Below are 26,832 nucleotides of genomic sequence, written 5' to 3'. Positions count from 1 at the left end.
GCACAATGGAGCGTTAGGGGAACAGTGTCATGCAAACATATTATTCATTATACATTTTTTTATTAAGATAATACTAACAAGACAAGATTATTTAGCTATTCTGTTCTTTATTAGTCCCTAAGAATCCTTGTCCATTTGAACACCTGTGGCATAGCCTTCCACGGAGATTTTGCTGGCCATCTGCAAGCGCTCGGAGAGGAGTTTTACCGTAGCCTAAATCGCTCGTGATTTGTACAAGAGTGTTCTCGCAAACCTCCGTGGTGTTATGCCACCGCTGCATGTCACGGCTAAGACAGAACAACACAGAAAGACTACAGCAAGCTGAGTAAGGTTTGGTAGGAACGGAGCCCAGCACCCCCCAGGTAGGAGCCATTACTTCGACCAATGATGATAACTTCAACCTGTGTTATTTTGATTTTCATAAAGTACCTATTGCTACTACTTGCAAATGGGTTTTGTTCTCAAAGCAGGAGCCTTAAAAATGTTTACTCCTGGATGTTACTGTGCAAGGAAGGGTAGCATCTAAAATGTTTATGCAGGAGGAAAATTAGATCCTGTACATCCAAATGTCCTATGCTTACAATTGCAAATCCAAACTTGAGAGCAAACAAGGTTGTTATTTTCCCCGTGACCCAATTTAAAAATACTAACAGGTAATTTTTATAAGATTTTAACTTAGTTAAAACTTTTTACTTACATTTTAGCATGGAATGTTACAATGATATAATTATGCACCACAGTTTGGACCAAAAGTAAGAAATCAATGTACATAACGAGACAACAAAGACCTAAAACGAGTTCACCTGACATGGTTGCAGTTAAATCTACTGCTTCTCTTAGCACGTGTATTTATTACATGCTGGGTGGTGCTGTGGCAGTTATTACTGGATGCTACTTTCTAAAGCAGAGATGTTAATCACAGAAGCGTCTCTCTAACCAACTTAAATCGTATTGGGTTGTCTGTCGCAGCAATGAATACTGGTCCTAATGAGCAGTGTGTGGCATGACAAATTGCACAATTTCTTTTATGTCTCCAAGGAAGATTATGAGGTTTTGCACAGGAATCAGCTGGTTGACTGCCACAAATATTTCCATTAAACTTTTCAAAGGCTTCACCTTACTGGGAAAAAGAAAAAAGAATCTGGTTTAGAGGAAGCAACAATACGTGATGTTTAGCGACAGACTTGATTCATCAGGTCTTTTGCAAACATTCAAAGCAAACTGTAAATTTGACTGCAGGTTATCAGTTCAGTGAATTACAGCATGTAAACAGTACTGCTGTGTAAATCATGCTTATCTGATGGCTTGTGAAAACTCGCTCTGCTACCACCACCAAAGCCCAATTTCAAGGAATCCCTCATCTATACCTGAGCCGCGTTGCTCAGGTAGAAATAAATTCCCCTGCATGCTGGACATATTCCACTAAGCTTTACTTCTACAAATAGTTACTTGCTTAACTTTAAGCACGAGGTAAACCAATTGTGTTTGCTGAGATTACCGATATAAGCAGCTTCATAGCAGTGTGAATTTGGGGCCAACAGCCACGCACAGTACAACTGCTGTACTCTGAAAAGAAAGGGGAACAATAATATATTCTTACTCAGGCACGCTCTCGGCATCAATTCAATGCTTCAGCCGAGGATTTCATCCATTACTACTACTTCTATCCCTTCACCCAATAATTAGTATTTTTTTAACAATTTAACTGGATACTGATTTGATTCTCACATCAACGTTCCTGTGATTTTTTTTTTCCTTTGAATTCCTTAGAAAGTATAATGAGTTTTAATGCAAACTTAAAGTTAAGGTCCATATCCTAAAGTGCTTACAATCAAAACATACACTAAAAAAAAAAATTCTTTCCTGACTGGGAATGCACTGTGGCTCTTGACTTGTAAATTGGAAGAAGTCAGCCAGCAATCTTCTAGCACTAAGTAGTAAAATGTTCTATAAACCTTTTTTCCCCCCCAACAAGATCAAATTGGAACTCAGCAAGAGACCCTTTTTGTAACCTTGTGATGCTATATTCATAAAAAGTAATTGTTTTGTCAAAAAGAGCCCAAGCAGTTTAAACAGAATTCAGTGGACCTGTATTCTGGTAGCAGATTCATCTATTTTTCACCTACTTTCAATTTGTTCCATCAAAGGTGCTTCCTACAGCTTGCCTTCTCTCCCACTCCCACCCCTTTCAGTTACCGTCTCTGCCTTCATTAATTGATTTGGCTATACTGGGTATTTGTTGTCTAAATCAAAATCTGGAATAACAATGCAACAATTTCTAGGATTGCAAGACGTTTACAAGGAAAAAAAGAGACTCCTAATTCTATTGCTTTCTCTATATCACTGCATTTATGTGTCCCAGAGTGGAAAGAATTTCTTGGTAACTTATATTTCTGATGTGATATCCTCAGGTGCTCTTAGCTTTCACTTTGAGCACAAATAACAGCTTTGAGAGGCACACGCTTGCAGCTTTTCTGCACATCTCACCTACATGCATTAAATATCTCTTCCCCTTCACATCGTTATTCCCAGTAAAACACAAAAATTCTATTAGGAAGAGGAACATATCTTACACTAGCATTTTGTAAATTAGTTTATAATTGTGGGGTTGGCTTTGCTTTGATTTTTTTTTTCTTAGTTTTGAATGCTAAAACAACATGGAAAAAGACCATGCAGTTTACAATATTTACCTTTTATTACAAGAAGATAAGAGGCATTACCTTATTTTATATTGCAGTGGATGACGGAATAAGCAAACATGCATTTGCAAAGGACTCTGAACATAACGATAAGGTTGTAGAAGTGTATTTAGTACATACGTTTTGAGGATGCAATGAAAAATAACTTCCTTTGCTCCGTTTCCTTCTCCTCTTGCACCAGTGCTCCACGAATTAGTGTATGAATTGTTAACTAGCAGCAAAAATAATTTTGAGAATTCCTGACCTGGGAGGTTTATTTGCTCAACTTTCAATTGTTTCTATTCTAGTTAATATCTTTTCTACCAAGATTCATGTTCATATTTCAGCCAAACTTTTTATTCCCTCAGGTTTCTATCACCATCTTACAGTCCATTTTGGAAAAGGGAGTCACAGGGAGTAGCAAAATAGTAAGAATATTGTGGACAACATTTTCTATTATATAAAGTAATAAAGCCAACTGAGCAAGATACCAGCAAAATAGTAAAAATATTCTATTCAACATTTTTCATTAGCATAAACTAGAAGTGCAGAGAGACTAATTGTGAAAAAATGGCTTTAAAAAGAACAGTCCAGAGAAGGTTACAACTTCACCGTGTTTACACTGAGGATAACAAGAGAAGAGTTCACTTGTATAAGGCAATAATCCAGAAGTCCAGTATCTATATAATTTAAATCAATGTCCAAAGAACACTTTTTGCCTAGAAGAAAGTTACAGCTCTTGGGTCTTTATCCAGTTTGCATGGGACTAAGATAAAGCCATAAATACCCAGTGTGACAACTGATAAAGTTTTGCTCCCTAGCCTTTAAAAGATGCCAGCAATGGTCCCCAAACAGTAAGAAATACTTCAGTTAAGTTCTTTTTTGCAGTGTAGTTGTTGGGAGCAGAAATACAAATCATCAGAGCGCATGTGCAGACTTACCACATGCTGTAATTGCCACTAACTGAGAAAAAAAGAAAGGTGAAGAGTGGGAAACCACATGCTGGAATTGTACTGTGTACCTTTAGGGTTCCTTAGCAACTTCTTCAGGTGTCTTCTCCTCCACAGAAACTGAAAATGGAGACAAAACACCAATGAGAAACATTGGAAACAACTTATTCGACGACAAATAGTCGAGTAAGTTGTTTCCTTTAATCCAAAGGATCCTTTGGACTAAAGGCATACAATTTACAAAGTCATATTAGGTACACAGACATTTTTCCTTTTAGTTTTAAATTCTATCGGTAAAAGAGTTTAGATGTCAAACTTCTAAACTCCTTTGAAAATCTCCACAATGATGATTTTAACACACATTTTTCTTTGCATTCAATTATATCATTCTTCAATAGCAACATAAGATCATTTATAGCTTCACTGAAACACTGTAAGGTTTATAAATATTACGTGCTCTATATTTTTCTTTACAGCAATGTAATTTAAGAAAATTCTCTCTCTCAAATTAAGTCAGATGTTAAAAAAGTGTGTTCCATCATATGCAGCACAAGGGAGAATTTCTTGTTCTTAATGAACTTTACATCTAGCCACTTAGCAGGGCGCCGAGCTCAAAACACCCCCGCGATCCAACTGAGCAATACCTATTTCTACTGCGTGACATATAATTTCAAAACTAAATTTTCTGCTAACGCTATGATGCCAAAGACAGTCATTGCTAGCAGCCACATTGCATCACTTGAGTTGTGCATGCTCTTGCAGCTTTTCAGTGCAAACAGCCATTAGTGCTCTTCAGAGACAAAACGTTTCAGACCCAGCTGTACTCTTGCACCTTCTGAAGTTTGCCCCGACTCCTCAGCATCAACGTCCTGGCTCCTTGAGGATGTGTCAGAAATCTCTTGAGCTGCTGAGGCTACTTCTTCCTTGACACTGTCTAAGTTTTCCTCGTGGGTAGAAGAAGCTGCAACATCCAAGACTTCACTCACAGTTTCTATGAATCAAATTAGAGAGATAATTGTCTTGTCTTTTCATTCACCGGCATAAATGAGGGTGAGCAGTCAAGGCTCACAAAGCATGAAGTACCTGCCTAACGTACATGTCTGAAGGAACTGAAGACAACGGGATCTATCAGATGATTAAATTTTATCATGCAAATAAAAGTTTGCAGGTGGAATTCCAGGGAAATCTGACTCTTCCCAACCCTGGGGCAGAAAACTATAAACATGAGCTATTTTTATGTCTTTAGACAAAGGTAAGTATTCTCTAACATGTATATTCTCTTGCAGATACCTTCATTTTATTTTCTGATTTCTGTCAAATTATTAATGATGTGCAAGATACTAAAAGCAAAGTTTCCGTGGAAATAATCCTAGTCCGATCAACACCATAGGACATTACACATACACTCCATATAACCTTGCAAAGATGCCATGGGTAGCTTTCATGTAGAAATATCCTAACATCAGGCTGAAGGTTCAGGCTGCGATTCCAGTGCAGCATGATGGCCAACTAGCCATTTTTCAATACTCCTTAAGGATAAAGCAATCTATCGGTATAAAAAGTCTGTAATAGGTAATATGTCTATATACAGATATATAATATGTCTATATACAGATACACTCTGCAGGGAGACTGAACACATCAGCCAGCAGTTACACGTTAAATTTTACTTGAGTAAATTCTCTCTTACCGTGTTCTTCTAACCTTCCTGTTGGAGGTCTCCATCCTCACACACCTTAACTGCTCGGCACGATAAGGTTTGCAGGGACTTTGTTGTTACAAATTGTGTCCTATGCTAAGCTACATGTATATTAAATACAGCTAACTAAATAGCTTCATTAGAAGTTCAGTAAATGCAGTAAATAGGAGTTTTGTAGGGCTAGCATCCCATGCCTTTTTCCGAATATCAGCTTGCAGCTATTTAAATACCGCATATTCTGAACATCAACTCTTTCACTTTATTTTGCAGAATACTAACTGAATTTTGAAGAAGCAACAGAAAAAAAATTCAGGAATTGCTACCTTTGTCTCTATAGGGAACAGCCATGCAATAAAAATAGCACATTTGAAATTTAGAACGTTCGATATTTTATAGCTAGCATCACTTGACGTATTGCAATATATTTGCTATGGCAACAAGCTGCTGGTTTTGAGTTTGTAATATCAAACATTCAGTTTATATTACCAAAAACTTGCTCTCTGGCTTATAGTATTTCATCTTGCTAATTTTTGGGGTTTTTTTGTGATGTTTCAGTGTTTTAATTTCTTTTGCACTAAGAAGAGTAGATCAGTAAGCAAGTAGAGGGAGCAACATGGACTTTCCTGCTTTTTAATAAAACCTCACTTCCTGTGAATGGGAATTGTGTTTATTTATCACCTACAGGAATACCTGCCTTGAAAACAAACGTTAACACTCATACCACTTGTACTGAACGGTTTGTCTCTGGTCTGAAGTATTCTTTATGGCTATCAGAAAGGCAATCTACTGCAACAAAATACGGATTCCTCCCAATGGGTCCATCCAGGTCTCTGCAGAGTAGCTGTCACTCCCTAAAATACAAAGGGCCTTGTTGCAACAGGCATTGCGTTTTTGCCAACCTCTGTCTGTACATCTGAGTAATCGTCCTTGGTTACTGCAGAAAACTCCAGCTGGTACTTTTATTTAAGCGGCTTTCACATCCATTCCTCGAGCACAGGCGGCTGGAGCCACCTTCCCGGAGCCACGGGCGCAGTGCTCTTTTCCAGAAGAGAAAGCTGGCAGTGGCTGGCGGTCCAAGCGCACTTGCTCACGGCAGCTCGCACCGGCTCATTATCCATGCCTTAAGGCATTATTTCCAGCAAAGATTCAGACTGGCCCATGAAGATCATTTTGGCATCATTTCTTTGGCCTATTGCAACTACAGCAAGCTACCGAGGTGTCTTTTGGTGTTTTGAACACCTTGAAAATAAGAACCAGTCTATAACCGTGAAGGCTATTTTGAGCATTAATCTGACATACCGAAACAAATCTCAGTGTATTTTTTGGTGGTTTGTACATGGATCAGTCTTGGAACAAGCACTCTGTATCCTGCTCACAAGGCCAACACCTTTTTCTCTGTCCTAGGGAATTGCTGGGATCCCGGGGCAGGGGAACATCAGGGGTGCTGCCCGAGTCCCTCGCATCCTCTCCTACTGATCAGCCGGTAGCACAAAGCATTACAAAGTTTAGGAACTACTTCTTTTTGCTTCCCTGGATGTTAAATTTAATCTCAGTGCTATTTCCCGCCCCTGCTTTTTGTTTTTTAAATCTGCATGCATTTTTAGTCCAGCTTAATCTCTCGCAGTTGTTCCATATAAAATCCTGCAGTAACACCCTCTTTCATAAAAGAGATTTTAATCTATGCCTGGTACAATGACGACTCATTTTCCATAATCCTTGGAAGAAGGATTTTACTTTTCTGTCTGTTCAATTATTGCAAAGTTGTTAATAAGCCTGACGTGAAACTCTACAGCAATTAATAGATGTAATTGAAATCACTTCTAACTTTTGTTAGTTCAAATACTAAAAAATCTAAGCTTCTTTTATTTTTTCAAAACAGAGTTGTAGAAGAGCTACAGCATCTTAACTGGTTCTGTGTTGTTTTCTGAATGATGATCAGTTTGAAATTCTTAAGTCCCTGTATTTCCTTGTGCAGTGATGACTACGACCCATTTTGTCTATTTATGCCAGCTTTCTTACAATTTCTACAGGCTTTAAGTGAACAAAATAATCTGCGTTGTGCAGCTGCTTCTCTGCAATGAAGACACATGGTATTTAAATGCTGTTTGTATTAAGTTTTCCGCTGAATGCCCAGCTGCTTTATTATCGGTATTACACAATGCTACTTCAGCTCCTTAACATCTTTAACAAAACACCCACTTGCAATATTCCAGTCAAATTGGTCTCAGTCAAATGATGATTCACCCTGACCTATAGAATTTAAAATCTGCCAAAAATGGGAATGTTCTTGATTTTTTTAGTTTCTTCTTATATTCACAAAAAGAGGGTTGGTTGGGTTTTTTTCTTAATTCGGGGGGGGGGAGGGGAACCCCACATCATTCATCAATAGCACTGGAGTTAAATGGTTTCATAATTTTACTGTTCCACTGAGAGTTTGGCATGTCGTGTCCCCCCCATCTTAGTGGGATATATTAGTCTACAGAAGCTATACACTTCACAGTTTCATACTAGGTATTATACTGGTAGCAAAATCTCAGCCTTTGTGTATAAAATTAGCTATTTTTTTCTGAAAAATTGGTATTTATTTTTCTTATGCTTCTTCACCAGGCATTTGTCAATTTTAAGTTTTCCCCTGGGATCAGTAGCTATCTATATCAGTGGCTACAGTTTTCTTCAATTTTGCTAGGCATTTGTACATACTATTGCACTTACCGATCTGAATTAGGAGCTTAACGTCTATATTACCTTTTGTGGAAATCACAAAAAAGAACTTCAAGCCTCAGAGATATCAAACTAACCGCGTTTACTAACTGTAGGCAAGTGGCTAAGCTTTGCATATTGCATCAACAGCTGTTCTGAAAGCATTCAAAAGGATTTTAACATACCGAGGATTTTGAGGACCAATGTCTCAGGCTAGATAGACCCCCGACACATTTCCACTACACAATCAGTACGTAACTCAACATCTTTGTAATATCCGTTGCTTACACGTAACACTGAACCCTAACAAAAATATCGCCTGCTTTTGCCCAGGATAGCTATATGCACTCTCAAGTGGTCTTTAGCTCCTCTGCTTTACGAGAGAACCATTTTGAAAAGAAATACATCCTTCCAAATTGCACATGCAGGAACAGAACATGACTGGGCAAGCACCGGCAGCACATTACACATGCACCAAATGCAATACCAAACCATTTATGTTATGAAAACACATCTGGTTTGAGTTGAGTAAACACAGAAAAGGAAATGGATTTTAGAAACAAAAGGAAATTAGGTTTTTGTTTTTAACCTTTTTTTTTTTTTTTTAAATAAGGCAGCAGCATTAGGAAGCTTATTAGCACGATATCCAACATCTAGTTCCACATAGAAATATAATTTTTAGGAAACGATCGCTATCATTTCAGTGAAAAAAAAAAAAAAGCTGCTTCGTGTATAAAGTAGTTATTCCTGCAGTCTTTAAAGGCACGATTTTTGCTCTTACAAGTGCTAAAGTTGCAGCACTGAGAGCGCAGGACTCTACATTTCTGTGCATTCACAGTAGAACAGAAGACAAATCCAGAGCGCTTCTGCATCCTCATGATCATCAGCTGAATTGTCTGAATATTCGCGAGCTCAGCATTCTCCCAGCAGAAGAGAGAAGCACGATAAGCAGGGACGTGCATGCCCTGTGTGACTGACTCATCTTTGCTCCAGCTAACAATAAAAAATAAAAAAAACCCCACATGCTGATTGACTTTCTCCGGCTAATCATAAAAAAAACCCAACACAAACCCAACACAAAACCTCACGCACGGGATCGACTTTCAGAACCCAGATCCTACTGCTTGCACGGCCTCTTCTCCCAAAGCTTTTAAGCATTTAAAACAAGCTTTCCGACTTTCCTGAGGGAGTTTTTATGCAGAATCAGCCTGGATTTTTGTCTGGGACGCAAAGGTCTAGTCTGAAATTAAACGGGCTCACACTGGCAGTCATCTCCTACCACCTGGGAAACAATACGCCAGAGGATGATCTCGAAGCGGGCAGGTGAAAGGGAGGTAGGGAGCGGATCCAGTTGGCACTGGTCATGATAAGCGGAATCTGAAATCTGCCAAGAACTTGGTTCTTGCAAGAATTTTTGTAGAAGATACTGTTTCTGATAGCATTTCTACAGAGCATATATTGCCAGGTTTTAGCGTTCAGTGTTCATAAAGCTGGATTTTCCAAGCTGTGTTTCATACCACATACCATGTGTGAAAGCTAACGAAGCAAACTACCAATTGTCCGATACGTACGTATTATTTCATATGTCAGGTTTCATTGACCAGAATTCCTGAAGAAAGCAATAGGATATATGAGATCAAGGAGAAAAAGAAACAAATAGTTGACTTATTCTACACGTCTACAGCCACGTCAGCATTGCCAAGATGAGTCGGGAGTGAGAAGTTCTGCTCCTCCGCCTAAGCAAGCTTGGACTACTCCGGGTGCGCCTTCCTTTGTTACAACACTGAGGTTTCTTTAGTGCTAATTTAAGCTACTGCTTCAAAGCTTAGAGCAGCCCTTCAAAAAAATCAACCATGTTAATGTGAGGGTTAGGTCTTCACACTTCCACTGAACTGGCAGCTAGTTAGCAACTAATTGTTAAGAAGACAAACAAACAAAACTTATTTTACCTATAGAAAGAAATTATTCTAAAAAGGAAGGAACTGCTTTCTTCCTTCCTCAGGCAGGTGAAGCACTTTACCTTGTGAAGGAAATACATCTTTCTCTTAACATGTAAAAATAGAGGAAGCTGTCTCTCACAGAGCAGCATTAAAAGAAGGAAAAGCTCAAGTTTTGAAAAAAGCGTGGGGGCACTCTTGGAATTCAGAATTTCACTTCTACAGCAAAAGTTTGGGAGTCAACTCAGCACCGCTGCAAACGCCCTCCTTGTTCAGAGTGCTTTTGTGTCAAAACTTTTTTATTATTTTTAATATCTATTGATACCAATTTATAGATGACTGATACAAAGAGCCTGAGCCTGTAGGCATAATTAAACTAACTTGTATATTATATTTTTAACTCTTACTGGACTTTAAGCTTTTGCCTTGTATTTTTAAGTGGCTTTGTAAGCATGTTTTCCTTATTTACAATACATATGGAGAAGACAGCTGTTCTGTCAGATTTTAAAATGAAAGTTATATTAATTTTTTCCCTGCTCCGGGAGAGGTGGGGATTCCGCCCCCCCCCCCCCAGGATGGAAGTTTCATAACAAGATCATACAAGATAATCACAGCCTTTTCAGGAGTACAGCCTGTTTTTTTTTCCCCCCAGTTTTGTATTTCCTTACTAATATATTTAAAACTATCATATTTTTATTCTAATCCTAATCCTTTCATTTAAATTCATTTAAAAAGTGACATTTCCAGTTAGAAACAACCACAACAAAAATCTGAACAGGCACTGGTTTCCTGCAATTTGTAAAGATATTTAAAAATACACTTTTCTGAGTGAAGCATTTCACTTAAAGCAGTATCCTTCATATCATCAATTTTTTTTTCTTAAGCAGTCAAGATGAAGCTGGTATCTGTAATGCAGAACATCAGGTTCAATTACTTTAAAAAATATCCTTTGCAGAAGAATTTGGCTTCATAAAGCTAAAATAATACAAGTTAGCCAGCATAATACAAATGGAATCTGCCTGGAGCGCACGAACCAAAGCTGGAGTACAAAAAAAGGCTTTGATATTTCAAGCTGCCTATAACATAACCAATGTCGCACACTAATTACAAAGGCAAAAGTCAAATTTAGTTGTGAAAACAGAAACGATGTTTCATTTACAGTCTTTTAGGGAACTACTCATACTAGAATGTGATGCTTTTGTTTATGTAAAGCTTCTCCTCAATAAGGTCCACTGAGGGTCTCGGGATGTCCCCTGAAACGTTAAGATAGACAGGGCAAATAATTCCTCATTCCTTTTCATCGTTTAAAGACCCGCTAATGGAAAACTGACAGAGGAGTAGAATTCACTTTTAAAAAGTCAAATGTTGCCACATTTGAAAAGTAATTCAAGAATGTATTTGAGAGAGACTGCAAAATAGAGCACACGAGGTGGGGGTACCTGGCTCCCTTAGATCTAACCCAGGGGAGAACACAACAGTAGCAGTAAGAAACTGTGATTCCCTTTAAGACCAACTTAACATAGTTTGGTTCCATCATCAGCTTTGAGGAAAATGGAAAAGAAGTTCCTTCAACGATGCCTTTTGTTCTAAATCCTGAGGTGGGGGTGACAGCAGAGGTCCTTTCATCAGAAGCCATCTGCGACCCCAGGTGCGGCTGACCTGGGTTCAGCATCTCCTCCCTCTGCTTAGAGAGGCTCAACCCCCCCCATCAGCCACCTCAGCGATAGGAAGAGGGGGAAATAATCATCACCGAGTCAGTTTGGGACAAAATAGGCAAAACTGCACACATCCGTGTAAAGTGAGCAGGTGCTTCAGGTTTCATTGGCCGGGGAGACTCGGGGAGCTCAGCACGCAAGGCTTGCAGATACCTACCAGGAACATCCCAAGCAGCAGGAACATCACTCAGGACTACTTGAAATGCTCCCTCTCTGCTCAGTGGCCTTTATTCAGTGACCATTTAACATGATAATCAGCTAGAATAATTTATCCATCTCTTTGGAAAGGAAAAACACTTAACACTTAAACATTTGGCTTAAAAAGGAAAAAATCTGCTGATTAACCACAGACCAATGCCTCTCTCCGTCACTGTGAATTCAGCACTTGAGCTTCAAATAGGAAAAGATAAACCTCTCAGCTCTATGTGCTAAACCGAATCAGGGAACTCACAATTATTGAGAAAAGCACTGATTATTTTTCTCCAATCAGTTCCTTGAATGCACAGGACAGGAACTGGTGGCTGGTGACTGCCTAAGCCCAAGTTGCTCTCAAGAAATGGTTTGCGGAACTGCCCTGGCCCGGCCACCCTGTTGTTTGGACGTGGCATGCAGGCAGCCTCAGCCTTCCCGACCTGGCAATACCTCGCTAGAGCCCACGGGCCTCAGGAATTTTCTCCCTTTGGCATTTCAGCTATTTCACAAGTTAAACCCGAACCAGAGGCTCAGAGCCCAAGGTCTTTGAGAAACTGATGAACAAAGGAAGACTGGGATTTCTAGTAATCCTGCCACTATAAAAATATGACAGCTTTTTCTTTTCGCAAGCCATCCATAAGTAATCCAGATAAAAATCCATGAGGTCCAGCTGAGAACCTAAACCATGGCGTTATGAAGCACATTTTTAAGAAAAAAAAATTTTTTTCACTCCATACAGCACGAAAAGAAACAACTTCATTGAACCAAACATTTCACAGGTTGTTTGTGCCTAATGTAGGTCACTAGTTCCTAAGAAAAGCCTCATTAGTTCATACTAATGACCAGCAGACTCACTTCAAGAGAACTTATTCTACAATGGATGATTAAAAAAAGATTCAGAGTTGCCTGTAATGGTCAGAACAAAAGCATAACAGTGCATACCACATTAATCCAGAATAGTTTATAATACCTCATATAATTTCAAGTATATCATTTTATATTATGTAACAAGGATTTGTAGCAATGAGAAACAATTCACACTGTGGTTGGTCGGTTGTTTTAAACATCTAGCCACTGATTGGAATGGATCACGAGGAAAATTAGTGCAACTTAACAGACAGTATATATGAAAACGCACTAATAATTTGATGTATGAAATCCTTCAGAAGTTCTAAAAAAAATTTTAATTAAAGTTAGGCATTTTCTTTAACACTTCATACAAAGTAATGCACCACGTTTTAGCCACTTACATTGTTTTCAAAGGAGCAACCAAAGTTCAGCATGTTGTTTTTTGAAAAGGATGTTTCTCTCTGCAATGAGAAATGCTGCCCCAAAATTAATATAAAAATCTCCATTGTTACCATTCTGGTTTGAACTGCCACCACAGGAGAACAGAAAGGAGTCCCTGTTGCCATTTCCTCTAAAGCAGGACACCAATAGTATTCCTCTGCATGCTGTATTTACAAAAAATTTTCACAGGTAATACTACTTAAGGTAAAGTAAATGCTAACAGTTTTTGTTGACCAAAGTGAGTTCGTGCTTTCCAATTTAAAGAAAAAGTTATTTTAGGATTTTTTTTTAAGTCTTGACAATGAGCTATAAATATTTTATTAGTAAAAAGCAGTAAGTCCATTTTCTCCTGAACAGTGACAGTCATTGAGGCATTATTCACTTTATGTCCCTTTACCAGCTTGAATCTTTTTTTAAGAAGCTACTTGTCCCTTTGTTCTACAATAGACAAATGGGAAGACAGTTATTTTATGTAGTTCTCCCCCATTTACTTGTTTGCACTCTCAGCTGGGAAGTTCTAGGGTTTTTTTCATTCTACTGCGATCTTCCTCCTCAGCCCAGTGCATACTGTAAAATTATCTTTTCAGCTAGGGTGTTCAAAACTGAACAGTCTCTACATTTACCAACTTCTGTCTTCAGATGCTCACAACTTTTACAGAAGTCTTTTCTAAATATTGTTCACATTTTTCCTACAGAGATTTTCCAGTTATGCTATGATGACTCATCTACAAGCTCAGTTTTATGAAGGAAAAACAGGAGGAAGAGAGAGGAGACTAGTGGCCAGTGTATGGCAATCAGAGAGATGCAAGATAAACACAGCAGCCCAAGGCACAGATAAAGACAGTGATAAATGTGAAGCAGAAATACTCCACAGAAGTTCCACAGATATGGATACTTCCCCAGTAGGATAATATTCACCTAATTCAACTTTCTAGAGCCTAATTTAGCTAGCTTAGTCAACCATAATCAATGAAGACAAAAAAAATCCTCTAAAAGGAGATTCAGAATAGAAAACCTTTATTACAGTTGGTAATTAAGCACAGATTTCATCAGATTATATGAATACTTTCCCTGATCCTGTCTTCTGTTACACCAACCTACCCCTTGAGACTCATTTCATGCCATAACGTTATATGTATGAAAATGGCAGATATAGGCCTGTTATGAGATGGTTCTGATCTATACAAGCGAGATTGAGAAGAGAAAAAAAAAGTAGTTATTTTCACAAGTTCCAACTGTGAACAAGTGGTATAATCATAAGGGATAAGGTCTGTCCAGCCCTATGCACCTGCACCTTACCCCAGCGCCTGAGGTTGTAAAGAGCTGCAGGTTGCACAGCTTCTCCTCCTTCCTCCATCTCGCACAAACAAATGCCTAGAAGGATGTATTTGTTCTACTGAGCAATGTCATTCGGAAAGCCTCTGAATAAGTATGAGCAATTGCAAGTTACTTTGAGGATTTTTCAGCAATCTTCAAAATATTCCCAGTGTCAGAGCATTTGAATATGCACCCAGACTTTGGTAACTTACCAAGCAAAACCAATGTACACTGATCATGTCGGGTGTTTTTGTCTGCTTGGGTCAGCAAAAGTCCTGTCCAGAAAGCAGTAACTCCTGTCCAGTGCAGCCTGTATTTGTTTCTCTAGGCTGCAGGCAACTGGCATTGTAATGCCATTTGAAGCTTAACATGGAAAACACTGGCACTTTCACACACTAATCCTCCCCAAACCTAGTTACTCACTCAAACGGGGTTTGAAATAACAGAGAAGAGACCACGTCCTTCAATACTTCCAGCATTAGAAAAGAACCTACGCTACAGAAGTCAGGAGTCCAAGAAAGCACAGTTTGGGGCTAATTGCTTTTGTTATTCCAGTGGATAATGTCAAAATCTCAAGCCTCAATACCAGAGTTGGAAAAAAGTTTATAGCGGCAATCCAAGAACTAAAAATCACAGATGCAACAACACTGCCTAATCCAAATAGCAGCTTGCCCATCTGTGCATTTTATAGCATTTGTTCTATCTGAAGAAAAATTGATCTTAATTTATGGTCTCCAGACAGAGAATACACTAGGAGGAGAACAGCAGGGAACTTACCAGCATCAGGCAGTAACCAAGAGTGACAGCAACAGCTCAAGTAATAAAAAGGTACAGAAAACTAGAATTTAGAGGAAGCTAAAACCTCGGGAAGAGTTACATGGCGCAGTACTTTTTTTTTTGGCAACAGTATTTCACAGAATTCCATATACCAGTAGTGGGTTGCAAATTGCTTAAATTGAGACAAGGAGAAAATTCCAGCCAGGTACAATTGTAATTAACTTTCTAAAATTGAAATTACTCTAATTAAGTATTAAGTACCTACCTCCAAGGTTGGGATTTTTTTTTGTTTGGTTTTGGGTTTTTTTGCACATCCATGTATAATCACACATTCATGTTATCTGTATACATACATACATATATATGTATGTATACTGGAGCTGGAGACAAATGTCCATTGGCTCCTTGCACTTCCAAACATATTACAGAAAGCCTTATAGATTAATTACAATATTTGAAAAAGCAGAGATTTACGATAAAAATACTTGCACCTTCATCTGCAGAAGTAACATCAAGCTACCAACAAAACTAATAAAAGTTATTTAAATAAGTATTCTTTTTCAAAGTAAGCCTGCATTTCCCTTGGCAGTTCTGAAAGAAAAACAATTCTCTACCTCAGTAAAAATGTAGATACGCTCTTTTTTCCTCTAAATGGAGACAACACAAATGATGAAGATGGTTAAATATAAAACTGAAAGGTATTTCCAGAAGGATTTTAATGATAACTTTTTTTTTTAAAAAAACACAAATAGCTGTTGACTGCAGGTAAACACTGAACAGAGTGGTACTTAGAGAGCAGAGAACTTTTGAATCAAAATACCATCTTCTTATATTTTAGGTATTATCCAATGGAAAGTAGCTTTTACATAGCTAAGGAAAGGGATACTGGTGTAAGACCACGTGCTGCTTGTTAAATCCTTCACAAGGTCAAGAGCCAGTGGCCCCTGTCAATTCCTCGGAGATCCGAGGGAAGAACCGCTTTGGCGGTCATGCTGTTCTCCTGCAGACGGGGCCTGGAGGAGAGGAGCAGCTGAACGAACGCCAAGGTGACCCGGCGGCTGGAGCCTCTGCAGCCTCCCAGGCAGGACTCGGGTTACACGGCAGTCGCAGCGGGACTTCGCCCCAGTGGGGGAACCTCACATGAACTGCTTATGGGATCTGTAGGGTTCTCCCTTGACTTAGGTATATCTGTTACGAAGAGTTATTTACAATAGTCTTCACTGGTGACCAGTGGCATGAGAGCACTGTTCTCAGAAGCAAGTTTTAACATCCCAGAAACGTCAAAGAGATCAGGCAACGTTACACCAGGGAGAACACTCCCCCGCTTTAGAAACTAGTAATTACTGAGGGGAAGTACAACTTCTGCTGCTTGATACGAAATGCTTTAGCTAGTATGTGGTATCCTGATTAGAGGTTGGAAGGAAGATGGCTGAAACAACATGCAGAAGTTTCTCAACAATTTTATATCCCTCAGGTTCGTTTCCGCCAGCTTTACTACACAGCAAAGAATAACCACTGCCGCGAGATTTGACAGAGGACACCTGAAACGACCCTCAGAACCCCTTATAAATATCAACGTGACAGAAGTGTTATTCTAGTGCTGTTTTCTTCAGTGTGTTGCCAGAAAAAACAGATCTAAGGAATCAGTAATTTCTCAATAGCACATCCACTTCCAGTCAACACCAGCAGTAACTAACACTTACAAGACATATTTACTCTTATAAAATAGTGACCACTAACTGACACAGTCACCGTGTCTAGAATTAGATCCTCAGACTTGATCCTCTTATGCACAGTATTTCTTAGGGAAGATTCTAGCTGCTTCCTCTTCAGTAGAGCGGCAGGAATATTTACCATATGGAGGATCCTACCCTATCCAACAGTTAACAAATACCCCTAGATAAGCGTTGTGAAAGGAATATTCAACCACTTCTAGGTACAAGCAAGTGCCCACTCCTCAAAGTGAAATTTTGCAATTGCTCTGCAGAGCAACAGAGGCAAACACTGCAAGACATTTTAAAACATCTTGTATCTCTGAATAGCTCTAATTCACTGACTTCAACATATACCAGACTACTTCCTTTCTAAATGAAATGGTCTAAATGTTCCATAGAAATGGAAATTTTTAAGGCTCTAGGTATTTTAACTACTACCTTATAAATATTTTTTATATGTAAACAGTAATAGTCACTACACATATACTTACTTGTACTTTTATTACCTTTAGCAGGTTGGACCAAGTATTGTTTTAAAATGTTATTTGTAATGGATTGTTTTGCAGACAAGCACAGGAGCTATTCACACATGAATTAAAATCCCATTCATATCTAGACCTTTCACAACAGTCAGCCATTTGAAGGGCTGCACCATTTCTCAAGTTCATTTGTTAAAAAGGCAATTAAGATGCATCCATTCCTCACTGGAGTCACCAAGGTAAAAGGGGAAAACAATTTTGGAATTTGCTAATACCTTTCAAGGTACTATGATAACCTCCCATGGACTTTTAATCTCAGTTTGACCTGTGTTTTAGATATATCCTCTCAAGTAGATGTTTGTTTTCTCAAAGTCAGTCAAACATAGGTGTGCAGTAAAGATTCCACGTTCAAGTCAAGCTGAAAACCGCTTCAGTGGTTTTCATACTTGCTACAGCCACACTGAAGTCTTCCCTTCTACAGCAAGAATTAGAATGAAGTTTCTGTTTCATGACAGGCTAGCAAGGTTTTTTTTCGTTGTTGGTTTGTTTTTTAACTGAAGACACCAGATGCAAATGTTTGCTGCTTTCCTATCGACTGAGAACTTGCAATTGCTTTATGTGTGTCCCTTCCAACTTTAGCTGAACAAATCAAGAGGTAAGAGGATAAGCCATTGCTCTATCCTTACAAGTTAGTAGTAAAAAAATACTGAATATGTAGCCACTAATCGATTTAAGTGTTTAATACCAATTTGATGTTTTATTGAATTTTTAAATTTTTACCCTAGTATATCCTTAAAACTGAGATCACGGCAACATTTTGGTTGCTATGCAAGATTCTGTTGAAGTTACATTAACAGAACAGCTATAATTATTTAGCGTGAATACCTTAGGAATGGCCAGTGAAAAAAAGTGTTTAGATTCCTTAACAAACCCTTAAGAACCAGGTCATTGAAACAAACTGCTTAACTGATCATATTACACGCTCACCTAAGATCTTAAGGGAAATAGAATGGGGTAGTAAAAAAACCTTTTCATTCTACTAGTTTTAGACAGTAACTCTGGTGCCACAGGCAGCATGCTTTTAGAGACACTGATTTAATAAACTTAATTACCTTGACATATCATGAGCATAAGGTAACACCTGAATTAGTTTTCAGCGCAGGACAAACTCCAATAGGAATACTGACATTTGTTCTTAATGTTCTGTAGTAAGAGGCAGAGTTTTAGAACCCACAACACACACGCAAAAACCGCGTTCATAAGTTAACCTTGCACTGCAGCAGCTTCTGAATTAGCAGCAACTTCCAAATTAGCAGCAGCTTCCTGCTGTGCTTCCTCCACAGCAGGGGATGCCTCTGGAGCCGGTAAGTCATTCTCCCCTCCAGTTTCTGGGGATACCCCAGCACTCTCATCCTGTGCTGCAGGTCCAGCAGCAGCTACTGCATCAGCCTCTTCCGTGGCTCTCTCTGCTTCAGTGACTTCAGCCGTCTCTTCTTCATCACCTTTTAAGGATTTATTTAATACAATAAAGAGAGTAAAGTGCATGCATGCAACACAAATTTACCAACTACTTTTACCATCAACCTCATTTAAATTTAAAATGGGAAGCTAAGCTTTGGGATCAGAATTTACAAACAAAGGCAAGAAATCAATAATTAATTCCCCCATATTGTCTGATGTGGCACCAAAAAAGATGTTACAAGATGAGGAAACCATATTCTTAATTACTGAGTTTCGTAACTGCTTCAGTGTAATACGAAAAGAAACTGTGGCTTAAAGCAAGTGACTGCAAGAGGTGGGAGTGCAGGGAAGGATAAAAAAGGACCCCACCAAGTGTTGCTCCAAATCCACTTCGCTGAAAGGGCCAGTGAGAACGCACTCGTGGGTGTCAGAGGGAGCAGGATTCTTGCCCTGTTCGCACCCAGCAGTGGAGTTACCACGCTGGGAATAAGACATTTGCTACCAGACTTCGAAGCTCTTATGGAGTTTATTATCCATCAGGCTCACAGCTTAGAAGCACTTGCAAGCCAAGATGTGCCTTCAGTTTGTGCAGGGCCATTTTCAAGGTGGCTAACTTGGCTGGCAATAGCTACAATAATGCCGAGCCCAACACGTGATTAGTTTTCAGATGGGTTTTGTGCCACCTCTTAGCTCTACGCTGCCACAGGTACTCTGCTATCCCTATTCACCCTGCTTTCTTTAAAGCTATATCGAATGCACTGTGACCACTGCAAGAGCCATAGCACTCAAGTAAGAAAGGTGAGATCTGTGAGGCAGAATGAAACAGGGGATCCTTACTGAAACTAGGTGTAGATAAGTAAGAAAATAACTTGGTAATTTTAAGTGGTCAGGACTCACTTTACTGGAGATATGACTACCTATGACTGACTATTTTCTTTTTACAAGTCCCAGCTGTCTTTTAAAGACTTGTCTACACTGCTGTGGGTCGAACTCTTCAGAATCCAAAAACCCCAGTGCTTCCCAGTCATGCATTACTTCAAATTCAGCTGAGATAAGTCATTAAAAACTAACAGCACAAAGCAACAAAGATGCACAATCACCATGCAAACATGCTCTAAGATCAAGTTCACAGAAGTTATATACCAAGTGTTCATTGCAACCACTAGACCCAACTCACCATGTGAAAAAATAGAACGGGAAATAAAGTTTGTAATACAGTGTAAACTAAGTGAGAATAGAAAGGAAAGGAAAGAGCTTAAAGAGACATAGTCAGAATTTATTTTATGCTTTTTTATCTGTTTAAAAACTAAACAGATCAATTTTAATTCTTGGTTTTCTTATGCTAGTGCAAGCCTATCTTTTTGTGTTCAGGTTTAAACACAAGTCTATTCATTGCTCAGTAACAATCAAAGCTTTGTATTACACAACCTGATCATGTCCCTTTAAGAGAATGCTATATTTTAAAAAACCTAAATTGATTACACAAAGAACAGACTAACAGCCAAGCTCAGCATTCAGTACACTTTATTGGACAGTCAAATATAGAGTGCATTCATTCAGAACAGCCAGCTTCTCAATCTCAGAACTGCCTTCTACAAAGCAGATTCAGTAATAAGCTCAATATGGTTTGGCCTTGCAAAGATAGGTAGTTCTTTTAAAGTCTCACAAGTATGGAGTTTTACAATAGAAGGTATAAAGTCATCCCAAGGTAGGCTGCAAGGTACGTAATGGTGAACGACTGTCCTTTGTTTGTATTTAACTTCCTCGGGTTTGGAAAGAGATTTCCCTTGTATTTTAGTCTGGAAAGTGTAAAAGCAGAGTATAGATTAGAAAGATTGAATCAGCTTGCAACAAGTTAAAAAGAAAAGTCATTGCTAAAAAAGAAGGAAATCAGGAACAAGTTTAAAGGAGACGCATGCAAATGGAAGACAAAATTCAGTATTTGCTCAATAAGCAAGTAGAATGTTCTGCGAGGCAAACATCATTTTACAGTTCAAATGATGTCCCAGATTTCCTACTTCTGCTTCGAGTCAGGCTTCTGCCAGGGGCTTTCTTATATCCCTCCCTACATTTGAGAGTAGCTTTCAATTAAGAAGAGCCACAGAAAATTTGCTATTAGATCTTTTTTTAAATGTCTAATATCATTAATTAAAATACCATTAAATATCATTTCAACCCACTAATAAACAAACAAGCCTAGAATAGCATTTGATTGTTTCTCTCGTTCTGACAGCCTTGTTTGCAACATGTCGTTCTTTATAATAGACATTTTGGGCTTGGGCACAAGGGGAGAATTTTCCTCAGGATGAGAAACCACAAAAATCATTCGTATCAGGAGAGTCTCTCTCTGATCAGCTGCTCCCTAGTATTAAGTTCTTCCAGCTAGAAAGTTGTTCTCTTACCATAGGACATGTAGCAAATACACCATGAACATGCTGTTTGGCATGCTGCTTTTCTATCCACCACTTCATATTGTTACGAGTGCTGTTTTACAGCTTATTTTAAGCCTGATTTTATGTGAACCTAAAAAATATTGGATTACTTTGAAAATAGAAATTTTAATCGCTCTTAACAGCAATGCTTACTGTGAAAAAGCGTAAGGACTAACTGAATCTAAAGAATGTGTGGGGAAAGAAGTTGTGGTGGCACTCCTGGCAAAAGCAATACTATGGTAACACTCTGTGACAAGATACACACAAAAATATGACTATGCAGGGAACAGGGAAAAAAGGGGAGGAAGAGAGACATTAATTCTTTTGAGAAAGCACACAGAAGATTCCATAGGAAAAGTAAGACAGAAACCTCTTCTGGGAGGATACAGTTGGGAATGAAGAAGGATTTAAAAAAGAGCTGATTCAACAGTAGTTTTGTATCGTGAATTGGAATTAGCTACTCGGAAGTCCAATTAAGAACTCTGGGTTGAGCATTTATTCAGAAGTCCAATATTGAAAATAATATAGGAAACAAGTTTCAACTGTGTTCACTGTATGGCCTCAGAAATGTTTTAGACTTCTTACTATCAATAATAAGGGAGGCAGCAATCATCTGTCACTGGTTGTGACATTTATGTAAGTTACTAAGCAGCACAAGGCATCAGATTACGGGATGTCTGGGAAGTACCCGAAGTCAGAATTAAGTGAGTTACAGAGCACCGAGTACTCTTACGCCAGTCTCGGGCAACACAGGTATAGCCTTCAGTGGGTCAACAGCACCACTGGCTCTGCGGGTAACCCACTCAAACATTTTGGGAGACTAGGGTTAAAACTCAGTACCTTGCAGAAGTGAACCTTAAGAGAAAAGGGGGAATATACTAACATAATTTTGAGTGCCCTGGAAGGTTTGCTTAATGTTTTCACATCCACCATGTTCTTCTGACTATGTTAGTCAGAATGTAATGACTGTAACCTTCATTTCTTCCCTGAAGAGCAGACAACTGGGTCACTAGGAGAAAATATCTACTTTGGCCCTGGTTAGATTTTTTATTTTAGGGACAAGGAAGGATTGCATTAAAATTGTGGCTGAATTCTCAGCATTTAAAGAATTAAGTTTAAAAACTGTATTGCTTCCAGCTGCTTGAGAGAAAGGAAATTAAGGTGTTTGGCCAATTTAAATCTTAAAATCTGTAATTTTAAAGTTCTAAAACTAAAAGATATGTTGTGGAACTTCAAGACCAACAACTTCAAAAGAGGCAGCCCATTCAAAGCATGTTCTCATATTGAAAACAAAATTTAAACTCGGCATACTTTATTCAAATCTATTCTTTGTGTGCATGCAAATGTATTAAATCAATTCTCTAGATGTCAGCATCAGAAAAAATAAGGAAGAGCTTCAAGTGCTATGGCTTAATTAATTTATTTATTTTTACAGTAACAAATAAATAAAAATATAAAGATCCTTAAAAAGTCATTTTCTCTAATTGCTTTCCCTAACAAGCCCATACTTGCCGAAGTTCTATCTTTTATATTAATGCCGCCGTAACACTAATTGATGTGGACAGAGACAACATTCCATTACAAGTATTTGAACTAACATGGTCTAATTATTTAAGCATGAAGAGCTAAGTAAGCATTTGCCATACATTTAGGTGGTGTCTGCTTTTCATTTAATCCTAAATTAAAAAGGACAAAATAAAAGTTGTGGGACAAGAAATGGGTCCAATTTACAATATTTTTAAAAAATGTTTTTTTTTTTTTTTCCTATTGAACTGTGTTCCCTGATGGCACGTGGCCTGGAGCCAAACTGTTGACTGAGAAAAAGATATTATCTCCTTCCCCCCCAACAAACAAAAGAACAAAACTGATTTTGACAGCACTATGCATTTAGCCAAGTTTCATTAAGCTTCCAGTAAATCAAATGCAAATACCCAATATACAATTAATGGTTCACACATCAACTCCTTCCACCCAAAGAGACTCCTGCATGTTGATCACAGGCCAGATTCACTGCCTAAACATTAAGTCCATTCCCAAAATTTGTGCAGAAGTAGCTTTGTAACAGAACACTGAACAACCACCTTTGTCTTTACTCCCACTCACAAAGCTCAGACAAGGACTTGGACAGGGTAAGGCCTGATGACAATCTAGAAACCCATTCCAGATCCTCGGGGAACAAGAGAGAAGAGCTTAACTCACCCTTGCTTGACCAAGGTTTGCCTTTCCGCCCCTCAGCTCTCTCATGAAGAATATTCATATGTTCAATATACTTGCTGCGGGATGAACTGACTACTCTGTAGGCCTGAAAAGAAATTATACCTAAACTTATTGCTATATCCCTACAAAGTTATCAAACAAAAAGAGGGGAGAGGGAGAGAAGCGTTTTTAAGCAAGTGCTACTGCTCATCTTAAAAGGCATATCAAATTATGCTAAGCAAGGTTAAAAAAAAAAAATCGATTTTGCTATACTATTTATACATTTCATATTTCTCTACTGTTAGGAAGCAAATACAATATACCATGCAGGTTTCGAAGTGCTGTGATGTTTCAGGAATTGAACACAGTATTTTACAAGACAATTACAGTCAGATTATTTTTTAAAAGAACTAGGTAAAAAGGTGACAGCAGGCGAATTTGTTATACCTCCAAATATGCAATCACACAACTTTGATATTTTGAACAACTAGAAGCTACCATTCAAGAGGATTATTTTGTGAGAGAGGGAAACATGCACCTCTCTGGGATGTGCTAGTCACTATCTCGCTATCTCAAATCTTGGGGGTGGAAAGAAGCTATGAAATGGAGGCGTTAGGGACATGAAGCACAGAGTCTGTTACATTTAGATGCAGGGAAGAGAATGATTACCAAACTACTTGACAAAAGTAGATGTTTACAAAACTTTAACATGTTTTTTCTAAGTAACTAATATTCTTATCTTTCTTTGTGCCCCAATTAACGAGGTTCATAATCTTCCCCTTGCGGCTTCAGAGAGCTTACTTCACATCTGTCTTGGCCGCTTTGAGATATTTTTAATGTTTGTGGTTGACAAGAAGACGCAAGGGGTTAGAGGCAGGTGCCTTACTCCATCTTTGGATACATTTATTTCACATAGTTTTAAATATGTTTTCCACTAAGAATGACAACAGCACTAGGTATCAAACAGGCAAGCAATAGGCATTCAGTTTCACTGTTCTCTTGAACTGATTTTTAAGTTAAAATGTATTTAATTACATGCTACAACATCCACATTCTATTGACGGTTTGCGTCTTGACCATATTCTCTAACCCAGAACACACCTTATACCATGCCAACTCAGAAAGCACAAACAGCTCCATTCCCAAACACTTACATAAAACAAACCACCAAAAGCAGCAACACCAGCAAGGAGATAGTAAATCATGTTCTCTCCAGAAGAGCCAGGAACACTCCCAGATGACATCTGGCGAAGAGGTGCTATAAAAACCATATTGAAATTGATGTAAAGTGCTGCTAAAATGCAATCACAAAATAGAATGATGGAATCTGAACTTCGTATGGGAAAGGATGATTTAAAAAGCTGTAACAAAACAAAGAGGTACAGCTTAGCGATGTTTAGTATAACTGAGTAACACAGGGCGTGGTGCCTAACTGAACGAGGTACACAGCTGATCTCTCCCCAGGAGTATAAGATTTTCTATGAAGTATGCTGTCTGCCCATCAGCTTCCACATACTGGATGCAGTCTACATAGACTAAGGAACTACCTAAGGAATGTAAAAAAACAAACAAACAAACAAAAAAAAAACCAAAAAACACGTAGAAAAGTTCCTAAGGTATATAAAAGAATTAATCTGTCCTTATTTAATCTTGCTACAGTCATGATCAGCAGAGGTAACAAATCCTCTTCAGTTTAATAACAGAGCACTTTAAGAAAAAGCCTTTTCATTTGAATTCACATTCTTTCATTCTCAAATAGACTGCTGACATTTAGATACATGCCCATAACCTCGAGTATTGGCCAACAGGGCAGACAAGCAGGATTACACAATTTTATCCCCGATCGAATACATATTCACTATAATAGCAGTGGTAGCCATTTATGTTTGTTCACCGTTTCTGTAGTTTTGATGCTTGCTATAGCCTTAGATTCTTCTGTGCATCTCAAAAAGAGACCCACGAAAAACACACATAATTCTGTTTGTCAACAAAGCTTTCAGCTGAATTTCATGACTTATCCCAGATGAGTAGCACAGATGAGAAATGCCTCATTGAAAGGGTGCTCATTAAACATAAAATGGCTCTGAGCATTGCAATCGGTAGCTGCAAAAATAGTCTCTATCTCAAAATATTGCCATCGTCTTCCAGATTATATTTAGCATCATCTGTCTCATGACACACTTTTCAGGCTCCTCTTCAGTCGTCAGGCATCCTAATAGATCTCCTTACATTTACATATACGTTCTGTAGTAGTTTCTCATGAGTACCTTCTTAAAGGCTGCACATAATAGGTATGAGAGCGCTCTGTGAGCCTGCAATCATCCAACACGGCCGGAAGATTGTTTTGCTACTGGTTACACAATTCCTGGTGCACCAAAAGCCATGGCTGCAACATAGCAGGCCGATTCACGCTCCCTCCCGCTGCTAAAAGACCACTGAGGAAACCACTGCTTTGACTATCCACCCCTTTATTGGTTTTGTTGCGGGGTGGAAGTGAAGACAACGGCGGCCCCCTCGCTGCGGGAGGGGGGTTACACCTGCCCGCCGCCGAGCCTGCTTCCATGGAGCGGGAGGGGGGGGCACGGTCCCACCGCAACCGCTTCTCCCAGAGGCGAGCCGCCCAGCGGAGCACGATCCCGCTCCGCGGAGGCAAGGGCTCCCCGCCGGAACGCGGCAAAGGTTTCAAGGCAGCCGGCCAGCCGGTTCCTAGCGGCGCCGGGGATGACCGAGCAGCCGTACCCGGCTCCCGCCCGCCCCCTCACACTGCGGGGAGCCGCAGCCGAACGCTGTAACGGACCGCGCCAACGGCCGCGCCGCGCGCCCGCCGCACCTGCCCCCCCCCCGGCCCCGCGCGCTCCCCGCCGCAGCCCCCGGCCCGCGACCTCCGCGCATCCCCCCCGCCGCGGAGAGGCGGCGGCGGCGCGTCACCCTCCCCGGCCCGGCCCGGCCCGGCCCGCGCGTCCTCCCCGCGCTGCCCCGTTGACCTCTACCCGGCCCGGGGTCGAGCTCTGAGGCGGCCCCCGCGTACCACGCTGCTTGAGGCGGTTCGCAGCAGAGGGAGCCCTGCTCAGGCGAGAGGCCAGCGCCTGCGAGGCGGCCCTGCAGAGGTACATGGCGGCGGCGGCGGCGGGAGCCGCGGAGCGGAGCGGGCACCGCAGCTGCCTGACAGCGCGCGGCTGCGGCCGCAGCAGACAATTCCCCCGCCCCAACTCCCCTGCACAGCGGGGCGGGGCCTCCGCGGGGAGGGCGGGGCCAGCGACAGCCCCGCCCCCGGGCCACGTGCCGGTGCACCTG

At 39.8% G+C, this 26,832-nt stretch overlaps 1 protein-coding gene across 1 annotated transcript; it reads right to left on the bottom strand.

Annotated features, from left to right (window-relative positions):
* Positions 1-656: 656 nt before the first annotated feature.
* Positions 657-26,678, bottom strand: MGARP (mitochondria localized glutamic acid rich protein). Its single transcript, XM_075150129.1, has 7 exons — positions 26,567-26,678; positions 24,693-24,796; positions 23,542-23,644; positions 18,718-18,951; positions 4,461-4,619; positions 3,700-3,748; positions 657-1,120 (listed from the first exon to the last, which is right to left on the bottom strand). The coding sequence occupies exons 1-6, from the start codon at positions 26,649-26,651 to the stop codon at positions 3,702-3,704; spliced, it is 732 nt and encodes a 243-aa protein (XP_075006230.1). The 5' UTR covers positions 26,652-26,678; the 3' UTR covers positions 657-1,120; positions 3,700-3,701.
* Between the last annotated feature and the right edge of the window lie 154 nt (positions 26,679-26,832).

The sequence above is a fragment of the Calonectris borealis genome, chromosome 4, assembly GCF_964195595.1.
Source record: "Calonectris borealis chromosome 4, bCalBor7.hap1.2, whole genome shotgun sequence".
NCBI classification, from domain to species: domain Eukaryota; kingdom Metazoa; phylum Chordata; class Aves; order Procellariiformes; family Procellariidae; genus Calonectris; species Calonectris borealis.
The sequence above is the reverse complement of the archived record's forward strand: the minus strand, read 5'-3'. Positions and strand labels throughout refer to the sequence as shown.